Consider the following 13184-nt stretch of genomic DNA (forward strand, 5'->3'; position numbering starts at 1 on the left):
TGGTTTTTGATCACTCTGCCTCACAAAAATCGGAATAAAAAGTGATCAAAAATGTCACGTGTCCGAAAATGTTACCAATAAAAACGTCAACTCGTCCCACAAAAAACAAGATCTCACATGACTCTGTGGACTCAAATATGGAAAAATTACAGCTCTCAAAATGTGGTAACACAAAAAATATTTTTTGCAATGAAAAGCGTCTTTCAGTGTGTGACGGCTGCCAATCATAAAAATCCGCTAAAAAACCCGCTATAAAAGTAAATCAAACCCCCCTTCATCACCCCCTTAGTTAGGGAAAAATTAAAAAATTAAAAAATGTATTTATTTCCATTTTCCCATTATGGTTAGGGTTAGGGCTAGAGTTAGGACTAGAGTTAGGACTAGAGTTAGGACTAGAGTTAGGGCTAGAGTTAGGGCTAGGGTTAGGGCAAGGGTTAGGGCTAGGGTTAGGGTTGGGGCTAGGGTTGGGGCTAGGGTTAGGGCTAGGGTTGGGGCTAGGGTTAGGGCTAGGGTTAGGGCTAGGGTTGGGGCTAGGGTTAGGGCTAGGGTTAGGGCTAGTGTTAGGGCTAGGGTTATTGCTAGGGTTAGGGCTAGGGTTAGGGCTAGGGTTGGGGCTAGGGTTAGGGCTACAGTTAGGGTTGGGGCTAAAGATAGGGTTAGGGTTTGGATTACATTTACGGTTGGGAATAGGGTTGGGTGTGTCTGGGTTAGAGGAGTGGTTAGGGTTACTGTTGGGATTAGGGTAAGGGGTGTGTTTGGATTAGGGTTTCAGTTATAATTGGGGGTTTCCACTGTTTAGGCACATCAGGGGCTCTCCAAACGGGACATGGCATCTGATCTGAATTCCAGCCAATTCTGCGTTGAAAAAGGAAAACAGTGCTCCTTCCCTTCAGAGCTCTCCCGTGTGCCCAAACAGGGGTTTACCCCAACATATGGGGTATCAGCGTACTCAGGACAAATTGGACATCATCTTTTGGGGTCCAAGTTCTCCTGCTACCCTTGGGAAATTACAAAACTGGGGGCCAAAAAATAAGTTTTGTGGGAAAAAAAAGATTTTTTATTTTCACGGCTCTGCGTTGTAAACTGTAGTGAAACACTTGGGGGTTCAAAGTTCTCACAACACATCTAGATAAGTTCCTTGGGGGGTCTAGTTTCCAATATGGGGTCACTTGTGGGGGGTTTGTACTGTTTGGGTACATCAGGGGCTCTGCAAATGCAACGTGACGCCTGCAGACCAATCCATTTAAGTCTGCATTCCAAATGGCGCTCCTTCCCTTCCAAGCTCTGTCATGCGCCCAAACAGTGGTCCCCCCCCACATATGGGGTATCAGCGTACTCAGGACAAATTGGACAACAACTTTTGGGGTCCAATTTATCCTGATACCCTTGTGAAAATACAAAACTGGGGGCTAAAAATCATTTTTGTGAAAAAAAAAAGAATTTTTATTTTCACGGCTCTGCGTTATAAACTGTAGTGAAACACTTGGGGGTTCAAAGTTCCCACAACACATCTAGATAAGTTCCTTGGGGGGGTCTAGTTTCCAATATGGGGTCACTTGTGGGGGGTTTGTACTGTTTGGGTACATCAGGGGCTCTGCAAATGCAACGTGACGCCTGCAGACCAATCCATTTAAGTCTGCATTCCAAATGGCGCTCCTTCCCTTCCGAGCTCTGTCATGCGCCCAAACAGTGGTTCCCCCCCCCACATATGGGGTATCAGCGTACTCAGGACAAATTGGACAACAACTTTTGGGGTCCAATTTATCCTGATACCCTTGTGAAAATACAAAACTGGGGGCTAAAAATCATTTTTGTGAAAAAAAAAAGAATTTTTATTTTCACGGCTCTGCGTTATAAACTGTAGTGAAACACTTGGGGGTTCAAAGCTATCAAAACACATCTAGATAAGTTCCTTAGGGGGTCTACTTTCCAAAATGGTGTCACTTGTGGGGGTTTTTAATGTTTAGGCACATCAGGGGCTCTCCAAACGCAACATGGCATCCCATCTTAATTCCAGTCAATTTTGCATTGAAAAGTAAAATAGCGCTCCTTCCCTTCCGAGCTCTGCTATGCGCCCAAACAGTGGTTTACCCCCACATATGGGGTATCGTCGTACTCAGGACAAATTGCACAACAACGTTTGTGGTCTAATTTCTTCTCTTACCCTTGGGGAAATAAAAAAATGGGGGCGAAAAGATCATTTTTGTGAAAAAATATGATTTTTTATTTTTACGGCTCTGCATTATAAACTTCTGTGAAGCACTTGTTGGGTCAAAGTGCTCAACACACATCTAGATAAGTTCCTTAAGGGGTCTACTTTCCAAAATGGTGTCACTTGTACAGGGTTTCAATGTTTAGGCACATCAGGGGCTCTCCAAACGCAACATGGCGTCCCATCTCAATTCCAGTCAATTTTGCATTGAAAAGTCAAATGGCGCTCTTTCCCTTCCGAGCTCTGCCCTGCGCCCAAACAATGGTTTACACCCACATATGGGGTATCAGCGTACTCAGGACAAATTGCTAAACAATTTTTCAGGTCCAATTTCTTCTCTAACCCTTGGGAAAATAAAAAATTGGGGGCGAAAAGATCATTTTTGTGAAAAAATATGATTTTTTATTTTTACGGCTCTGCATTATAAACTTCTGTGAAGCACTTGTTGGGTCAAAGTGCTCACCACACATCTAGATAAGATCCTTAGGGGGTCTACTTTCCAAAATGGTGTCACTTGTGGGGGGTTTCAATGTTTAGGCACATCAGGAGCTCTCCAAATGCAACATGGCGTCCCATCTCAATTCCAGTCAATTTTGCATTGAAAAGTCAAATGGCGCTCCTTTCCTTCCGAGCTCTGCCATGCGCCCAAACAGTGGTTTACCCCCACATATGGGGTATCAGCATACTCAGGACAAATTGTACAACAAATTTTGGGGTCTATTTTCTCCTGTTACCATTGGTAAAATAAAACAAATTGGAGCTGAAATAAATTTTGTGTGAAAAAAAGTTAAATGTTTATTTTTATTTAAACATTCCAAAAATTCCTGTGAAACACCTGAAGGGTTAATAAACTTTTTGAAAGTGGTTTTGAGTACCTTGAGGGGTGCAGTTTTTAGAATGGTGTCACACTTGGGTATTTTCTATCATATAGACCCCTCAAAATGACTTCAAATGAGATGTGGTCCCTAAAAAAAAATGGTGTTGTAAAAATGAGAAATTGCTGGTCAACTTTTAACCCTTATAACTCCGTCACAAAAAAAAATTTTGGTTCCAAAATTGTGCTGATGTAAAGTAGACATGTGGGAAATGTTACTTATTAAGTATTTTGCGTGACATATGTCTGTGATTTAAGGGCATAAAAATTCAAAGTTGGAAAATTGCGAAATTTTCAAAAGTTTCGCCAAATATTCGTTTTTTTCACAAATAAACGCAAGTTATATCGAAGAAATTTTACCACTATCATGAAGTACAATATGTCACGAGAAAACAGTGTCTGAATCGCCAAGATCCGTTGAAGCGTTCCAGAGTTATAACCTCATAAAGGGACAGTGGTCAGAATTGTAAAAATTGGCCCGGTCATTAACGTGCAAACCACCCTTGGGGGTGAAGGAGTTAAAGGGGTCTCCTGGGGTGATATTACTGCAGCAAAGATGGTGACGCTTCCCACAGGTGAAGCGGGGTCCCCAGGGCTCCCAATGTGTATGGCAAGGTGGTGAATACCGGCAAATAAATAAACGGAGGACACAAGGTTGTAATGTCTTTACCTGGTTTACTAGTGGTAGCAGGCCACAGTCCAGGGTACAAGGAACAGGTGGTGATACGGTCCGGCCGGCATGGAGGCAATGGTGGATCCCTCTCCCAGGTGAGGTCCGTAAGCCTTCCTGTTCGCACTTGTATGGGAGGTCCTTGCTGCCTGTGGCTTCCTGACAAAGTCCTCACTCCCCTGTCCTGGGACAGTTACCCGTATGGTGGGCAGTGCGAGCCTTTTTATAGGGTCACTATCATGACCTGGGCTCCTAGTATACTGCTTCACCTCCAAGTGTGGGTGCGGACAAGTTACTTAAAGTCCTTTGCCCTCCGGTTCTGCTGTGCGACCTAGAGCTGAACACAACCTTGCGCTCCCGGTGCCCGGTTCCTGCGCTCCGGCTCAGAGGGTGCCCGGTCACAGTTCCCCTCTAAGCCCTTTCCTTCTCCTTTGCTCCTTTCCTCAGATGCTCACTACATTCACATTCCACCCCTTCAGGTTATCTTCCTTTCCTGGAGCTGCAGCTCACACATGTCTGCATGGCCCCACTCTCTGCTCACTCTCCTCTCTCCTCCACTGTCTCTGAACAACTGACTAACTCCTCCTCCAGACCAGAATACTTAAAGCTGGGGAAGCTCCCCTGAACCTGGGTTCAGAGCTCCCCCTTCTGGCCTGGAGTCAGAATGTGTTGAATGTAGTTGCTTACCTGATAAATGAAATCCTCCTTGCCTCCAAGTGTGATATCACCCTCCCCGAAGGGAAGGCAACATCACTGTAACAACCAGTTACCTGGGGTGTTACACAGGCTTATAGTGTTCTGCAGCTTATTAGATGAACAGGGATAGAGAACGGAGGGCTCTATGAGGTAAAAGACATTTTTAAACAGGCAGGGAAATGTTTCTTCTTGCAGAAAGAATCAGCCGTGATCCCCTGCTGTAATGTCTGTATCCTCTCTTTTGCTTCCTCTCCTGCTCTGGAGCTGTGGTATGATCAGACCATGTCCCTGCACGGTCAGACACAGCCATTACACAGTACACAGCAGGGGCACATTTATAAGATTATCTCAGCACAAGAGCATTTTATTTAATATTTTATTAACTCATCCAATTGTGAAAATTATTATTATTCCAAGATCTTTTTATTAATAAGTATTTTGTTTGTGGGAAAATCCCTTAAATTTTATACAGGGAATTCTCTATATTTTATGCTATTTTTTGTATAATTGCTGAATTTGTTCCCAAAAGCGTATGTAACCAAGTATGCTTCCTAATGTTTACATTGTGAAAGTAAAAGTGGAGCCGATGGTTATTCCTGTTTGCCAGCAATTAGTCAGCCTCGCAGTGTAGTCACCACACCGGCCAGTGTGTTGCAATGGAGTCTCAGAATCTATTTGTTCCCATTTGCATGAATTGTTCTAGAAAGAAAATACCACAATTGTCTCCATTTACTTCACACACAGTTTATTTTACAGCAGGTTATAAAAAAAAATAACAGGACAATAAAGTTTAATAAGTTAACATTTTACATCACAATGTGTCACATTCACATATTCCGGCTCAGTCTGGAAATATTACAGATTAGAACAATGTTTATCTTCATAAGTGCGAATAAGAGCATAAAGCGATGTGCTGAATGTACGAGAGGAGCCACGTAATATACACGAGGAACATAAGACACTTCTGTAATGACTGATACAATGGATTCTATGTATTATTCCGCAGATTGATGTGAATTACGACCGTATGAATAAATGGTTATGGACCTCACAGACATAATACAGCACAGTGTTACTAAGCTCTTAAAACTTTTTGGTGAAGAAATTCGGAGCATTGTCTTTAAAGTGATTATGTTCATCTGTTCCGGCCACCAATACAGTTGCAGGAAAAGTCCTGGGACGTTCTGGGTCCTGGAAAAAAAGCACAAATGGTGTAAGAGAACAGTGATCATTTCTCTTCAGCAGGATCACAGGCTGCAATCATATTCCTATTGGCTATCTACCACCCGTTGAGAAAGCAAGGGAACGAAACGCGCGTCAGGGGCCGCAAGGAGTGGTCAGGACCTATTATGGGTAAGCAGCTGGACATGTGCTATGGCTTTTCATGTTACAGACATAAATAGCAGCTATTTAGGCTTTCATTTGGTGATATCTGTTTGCATTCGCAATATTTATCTACCCAGCTTTCCCAGGTTCAAATTTTCATCCTGAACCCATCCCTTGCCTAACTTCATGTCTCCTCCATTTGTATGTACTATGTTCATATGTACTATGTCCAATCTGATTTTATTGTGATTTTTATAATAAATATTATATGTACCGTATATCCTTTTTTGTGGCTTGTTGTTACTCCTTTTAGCTTGTGGTTTTGAAATCATATTCAAATGTTTGGGTTTGATTGCTTACCTCAACAGGATAAGCTGTCGTAGGAACATAACGGATGACAAATCCACATCTTCTTCTGTCTGACATGTTGGGTTCACTGGCATGTACAGTGAGACCATCATGGACCTGTCAGTATGGATGATGGAGAGGTTGTTCAATACATAAGTGTTACACATTAGACTTGGCCAATTACATGGAAACTTTACATGGAAACTCCTCATCAATATGTTTCAATTTCTGCTGACTAGTCATAGATTCTAATATTTGTCCCTCCATACATTCTTCTCTGAGATTAGGATTTATCCATCGAGATGACTCTAGATGACTTATCTATATGGCAGGCAGCATCATGGACATGACGACCATCGCATCCACATCCAGTGCTGGTATCCTCCAATACGGCACATTCCCATTCATGCTTTTTAGACATTTAATGATATTTTAACTGATTGATTTTCTCACTACATATTTCTGAAAAGGACATTTCTATTGTTTCAGTACATAAGATGAATCTGTAACAGAAGCAGTGGTGCTCTGCGTACAGATAGCCACACAAAATGAATTTCACTGTCAAATATTAAGGGACACGAATGACAATAATTCCGTTCTGCATCATTTAATAAGCACGTCCCTGTAACGTCTCTGTAGGATTATTTTGCACTTACAGACATTTGACCAGCTTTAAGCGGACACTCAACCAGATCTTCTACATTCACGAGGTGTCCTGGGATCTCCTGGTTTGCGGTCAGCATGTTCCCGGGGATCTCAGCAATCCTGTGCTCCAGAATACCTTGTTTATGACTCTCTGGGGTGTTACACATGACAAACAATGCATATAAGTTTTAATGCAAATTCATATACAAAAAATAATATTTTTTAGTATTTTTACATTTAGCAATTAGAGAAAAAGCCAAAGCAAGAGCATACCTGGAATGATTTGTAGGACTCCATTTTCTGCATCAACATCATCAAATGCCAGCCATACGGAAGCCACTGGTCCTCCTTCAAACCCCCAGTATCTGTAACAATGTAAGAATATGCTGTTTAGGTTTTATATTTATAAGAAGATCCTAATTATTATCTACCAGCTTCCATACTCACTTGATATCCTGATGCCAAGCGACATAGGGGGGAGTGTTATCTTTGTGTGGAACCTCAGAGGAGGGATATTTACAGATAAATCTCGAGTCTAAAAGGATGACGTTAGGGCCCAATACCGCGGTGATAGCTTTCAGTAGCTTGGGATGGGCGGCGAGATTCATCACCCACTCATACTGCATGTGGATGTTGTGTAGATTGTACTGAGTGTACTCTTTACCTGAAAGATAAGATATATGGGAATAAGATCATGACCGCAGTGATTAGCACATACGTAGATATATTTGTTACAGAACCCCCCAGCACCAAGAATATGTTATGCAGTATATGTATGTATAATAGGTTCCATGTGAAATGCATCAGTCCACAGGCTGCGCCTCTGGACAAGATATTCTCATTCTGATCTCCCCAACCTTTGTAATTCCCAGAGTAAATATCGGCAGGCTCCGGCCACCTGCGGCTATTGTAATGTATGTCTAGCCTGCTGCTGTTCTATTTGCCTGCCCTCTGTATCTGTGTTATATATTCTGTGTGCTGTGAAAAAAGTGTTGTTAGACTGAAAATACGTGGAGAAGCAGTGAGATTTTATATGCGCCCATGTAATCAAGGAATTCCAGCCAGCGTCCTTCATTCAGAATCCAGCCCAGGCAGAGTGGACCTCCTGAAACACGGGGTGGTACCTAAAGAGGTACTACAGCACAGTAGACCCCATTACAATATTATTTCTTCAACTCAAATATATTCTTTTTTTTTTAAATATTCTGATCATCATGGATAAATGTGCAATAAAGCCGACAAATCCCTCAATGCAATGTAAACTGGAAACTTACCAAACTTCTCTTCCAGCTTCATATGTTGCTTCTGAGCAAGGTGCAATTCCTTCTCATCTAATACATCAACTGCAGTCAGGAAACCATTGGCGTCATAGACATCCTTCATCTGGTTAGTGTCAGTCTTCATAGTGTATTTAGTGGGATGCTTTCAGCTATAGCGAGAATGCCTACACCCTGAGCGGATAACTGTGAGCGTATCACACTGACTTATATACCACACCACATCTGACAGCTGCCCAACCCAAGACACGATTTCTAAGAACTGGTTATTTTACATTTTATGTTTTCGTTTCCTGCATGGCATAGTAAATATTATAGCCCTGAGTGATACATTCTGAAGTCTCATGAATACATCACATTCTGAAACTCAGAGACCAGAATTTCCTTGTTCTATCCTTCCAGCATCATCACAGCATGATTGTGACTTCATTGTGGTGAGAGCCGGTCCTGGAAATTCCACATCAGGAAGCAAGTGCGAGATATGTTAGAAGGTTTAGCAAATGCAAGGAACTTATTTATCAGAAATATATGGTTAATGTGGAACATTGTGGTATTCCACTGTTAGATACTTCTTGACAGAAACAACAGACCAAAAAATTAAGTTTTTCCAAATCAATTCACTTTTCATGGACTGTTAAAATTGGCAGGAAGGTTAGGGTTGATATACCGTGAAATGACGTTGATAGAAGTGACAGCTGTGTAACATAGTGGCAAATTGTGTGTGCATGGAATCGTGTGTGTATATATATATGTATATATATATATATATATATATATATATATATATTTATTTATATACTGCATATGTATATATATATACACACACACAAAACTTTACAGGGAAAAAATATATATACAGTGCGGAAAATAAGTATTTGATACACGGCTGATTTTCGCACCTACAAAGAATGCAGAGGTCTGTAATTTTTATCGTAGGTACACTTCAACTGTGAGAGACAGAATCTACAAATATAAAAGACAGAAAATCACATTGTATGATTTTTACATTATTAATTTGCATTTTATTGCATGAACTAAGTACACTGCTCAAAAAAATAAAGGGAACAATTAAACAACAGAATATAACTCCAAGTAAATCAAACATCTGTGAAATCAAACTGTCCACTTACGAAGCAACACTGTTTGACAATCAATTTCACATGCTGTTGTGCAAATGGAATAGACAATAGATGGAAATTATTGGCAATTATCAAGACACACTCAATAAAGGAGTGGTTCTGCAGGTGGGGACCAAAGACCACATCTCAGTACCAATGCTTTCTGGCTGAGGTTTTGGTCACTTTTGAATGTTAGTTGAGCTTTCATACTCGTGATAGCATGAGACGGACTCTACAACCCACACAAGTGGCTCAGGTAGTGTAGCTCATCCAGGATGGCACATCAATGCGAGCTGTGGCAAGAAGGTTTGCTGTGTCTGTCAGTGTAGCGTCCAGAGGCTGGAGGCGCTACAAGGAGACAGGCCAGTACACCATGAGATGCGGAGGGGGCCATAGGAGGGCAACAACTCAGCAGCAGGACCGCTACCTCAGCCTTTGTGCAAGGAGGAACAGGAGGAGCACTGCCAGAGCCCTGCAAAATGACTTCCAGCAGGCCACAAATGTGCATGTGTCTGCACAAATGGTTAGAAAATGACTCCATAAGGATGGTCTCAGTGCCCGATGTCCACAGATGGGAGTTGTGCTCACAGCCCAACACCGTGCAGGATGCTTGGTATTAGCCACAGAACACCAGGATTGGCAAATTCGCCACTGGCGCCCTGTGCTCTTCACAGATGAAAGCAGTTCACACTGAGCACATGTGGCAGACGTGACAGAGTCTGGAGATGCAGGTTTGGCAGTGGGTCAGTAATGGTGTGGGGTGGCATTTCTTTGGAGGGCCGCACAGCCCTACATCTGTTTGCCAGAGGTAGCCTGACTGTCATTAGGTACCGAGATGAGATCCTCAGACCCCTTGGGAGACCATATGGTGCAGTTGGCCCTGGGTTCCTCCTTAAGCAGGACTCTGCTAGAGCTCATGTGGCAGGAGTGTGTCAGCCGTTCTTGCAAGATGAAGGCATTGAAGCTATGGACTGGCCCGCTCGTTCCCCAGACCTGAATCCGATTGAACACATCTGGGACATCATGTCTCGCTCCATCCACCAATGTCACACTGCACCACAGCCTGTCCAGGAGTTGGCGGATGCTTTAGTCCAGGTCTGGGAGGAGATCTCTCAGGAGACTACCTGCCGCCTCATCAGGAGCATGCCCAGGCATTGTAGGGAGGTCATACAGGTACGTGGAGGCCACACACACTACTGAGCATCATTTCCTTCTCTTGAGGCATTTCCACTGAAGCTGGATCAGCCTGTAACTTCATTTTCCACTTTGATTTTAAGCATCATTCCAACACCAGACCCCCGTGGTATATTAGTTGTGATTTACGTTGATAATTCTTTAGGTTTTATTGTTCTCAACACATTCCACTATCCAATTAATAAAGATTTACAACTGGAATATGTCATTCAGTGATATCTAGTATGTGGGATTTTAGTTTTCCCTTTATTTTTTTGAGCAGTATATATATATATATATATATATATATGTATATATATATACATATATATATATATATATATATATATATATATATACACTGTAGCTATCTATGTAAAAAAAAATGTCCTGTATTTTTTTTGTGAGGCCAATAACTGAGTGAATCAATTCAGTTTAACACTCAGAAGAACCAATATCTCTGTAAGTAAAAGAAAAATACAAAGCTATATCTGTGGCTATAACTTCTGGGTTCGTAATACGGCCGCTTTGATGCAGTATTTATACTTCCATATTGATAATTCACATTGCCATATTTCATGGGGTTAGTGCTATTGACTGACTTGGTGACGGTGTTTGTTTTTTGTTCCTTGTGTACATTTTTGTCAAAATTTATAATTTTATTTTCATTGAGGTCTTGTATTGTTAGAGCAGCAGCAGCACAACAGTTTTCTTTTCATATTTTGATCTTAAATTCCTTTTAATGACTGTCATTACATCTATCTTTAGAAATGTGAATCATTAAATGGCTAATTTTATTCAGCAAACATTTTTTAAGTTAATTATTTCTTGTCTACAAGGACAAGACAATAAACTGTATCAGTAGATGAAGCCTTGTGCACTAAGAACAGCTCGGTGATCTCACCTTATGTGTATCACATTGTGTGGATATTAAGGAAACCACAGTTAATTTCTCCAAAAATAGTAACCAGGAAACTGCTGGCAAATATCTGTAAAGTGCAGCCTTGTCCTCACCTGGGCGTCGTGTCAGATGAATGTGAAGGTGGAATTTCCGTGTAGCTGAGATGAATACTTAATCGTATTAGTAAAATATATTCCCCACTATCAGGGGCTGGCTGGCAATTTTCAGCCTGGGGGGCAATCACAAGGCAGTGGCCCTCGAGTTGCGGTGGCCCTCCTTTTCCCTGCTTATATCTGGCCACTGCATTAAAGTAGCAGAGATAACAGGCTTTAAAAACAGGCTGGTACACAGATATGGGAACTGAATGGAGCTTGCTGCATAGATATGGGAGCAGAATCGAGCTTACTCCAGAGATATGGGAACAGAACGGAGCTTACTACAGAGATGTGTGAGCAGAACAGAGCTTACTACAGAAATATGGGAGCAGAACAGAGCTTATTATAGAGATATGGGAGCAGAACCGAACTTACTAGATTCAGAGATATGGGAGCCGAACCAAGCTTACTGCAAAATATGGGAGCAGAACCGAGCTTACTACAGAGATATGGGAGCAGAACCGAGCTTACTACAGAGATATGTGAGCAGAACAGAGCTTACTACAGAGATATGGGAGCAGAACAGAGCTTATTATAGAGATATGGGAGCAGAACCGAACTTACTAGATTCAGAGATATGGGAGCCGAACCGAGCTTACAGCAAAATATGGGAGCAGAACCGAGCTTACTACAGAGATATGGGAGCAGAACCGAGCTAACAGCAAGGATATGGGAGCAGAACCAAGCTTACTGCAGAGATATGGGAGCAGAACGGGGCTTACTACAGAGATATGGCAGCAGAAACGAGCTTACTACAGAGATAAGGGAGCAGAACCAAGCTTACTACAGAGATAGTGGAACAGAACCGAGCTTACTACAGAGATATGGGAGCAGAAACGAGCTTACTACAGAGATAAGGAAGCAGAAACGAGCTTACTACAGAGATATGGGAACAGAACCGAGCTTACTACAGAGATATGGACGCAGAACCGAGCTTACTGCAAAGATATGGGAGCAGAACCAAGCTTACTACAGAGATATGGGAGCAGAACCGAGCTTAGTGCAGAGAAATGGGAGCAGAACCGAGCTTACTGCAGAGATATGGGAACAGAATCGACCTTACTACAGAGATATGGGAGCAGAACCAAACTTACTACAGAGATATGGGAGCAGAACCTAGCATACTACAGAGATAAAGATAAAGGAGCAGAACTGAGCTTGCTAGAGAGATAAGGGAGCAGAACCGAGCTTACTACAGAGATATGGGAGCAGAACCGAGCTTACTGCAGAGATATGGGAGCAGAACCGAGCTTACTACAGAGATATGGGAGCAGAACCGAGCTTACTGCAGAGATATTGGAGCAGAACCGAGCTTACTACAGAGATAAGGGAGCAGAACCGAGCTTACTACAGAGATATGGGAGCACAACGGAGCTTACTACAGAGATAAGGGAGCAGAACCGAGCTTAATAAGTCTACTACATGGAACCAAGTCTGCTACATAGAAACTGGAGCAGAACTGAGATTACGACATACATACAGTACCATAATCTAGATTACTACATTGATAGAGTACCAGAACCAAGCTTACTGCTTAGATATGGTGCCATAACGGAGCTTACTTACAAACATACACACAACAATACAGCTACACAGTACCTAGTACTATCACCACTACACAGAGAATACATAATATTATAATATCACCATTACCTCTACATGAAACTACATTCTATACAAAGACCAATGATGCCACCATACACTCCCTGACAGAAGTTATGTCGCTTATCCATGTTATGTAAATAAAAGCTTATAACCTGATGTTAAATTCATCCATTGGTTGTATGAG

At 42.0% G+C, this 13184-nt stretch overlaps 1 protein-coding gene across 1 annotated transcript; it reads right to left on the reverse strand.

Annotated features, from left to right (window-relative positions):
* Window positions 1-5176: 5176 nt before the first annotated feature.
* LOC143805543 (L-threonyl-[L-threonyl-carrier protein] 4-chlorinase-like) lies at window positions 5177-8241 on the reverse strand. Its single transcript, XM_077285027.1, has 6 exons — window positions 8046-8241; window positions 7219-7435; window positions 7045-7136; window positions 6783-6922; window positions 6139-6243; window positions 5177-5643 (listed from the first exon to the last, which is right to left on the reverse strand). Exons 1-6 carry the CDS (start codon window positions 8173-8175, stop codon window positions 5536-5538), a joined length of 792 nt encoding a protein of 263 aa, XP_077141142.1. The 5' UTR covers window positions 8176-8241; the 3' UTR covers window positions 5177-5535.
* Between the last annotated feature and the right edge of the window lie 4943 nt (window positions 8242-13184).

Source organism: Ranitomeya variabilis, chromosome 2 (assembly GCF_051348905.1).
Source record: "Ranitomeya variabilis isolate aRanVar5 chromosome 2, aRanVar5.hap1, whole genome shotgun sequence".
In the NCBI taxonomy this organism is placed as follows: domain Eukaryota; kingdom Metazoa; phylum Chordata; class Amphibia; order Anura; family Dendrobatidae; genus Ranitomeya; species Ranitomeya variabilis.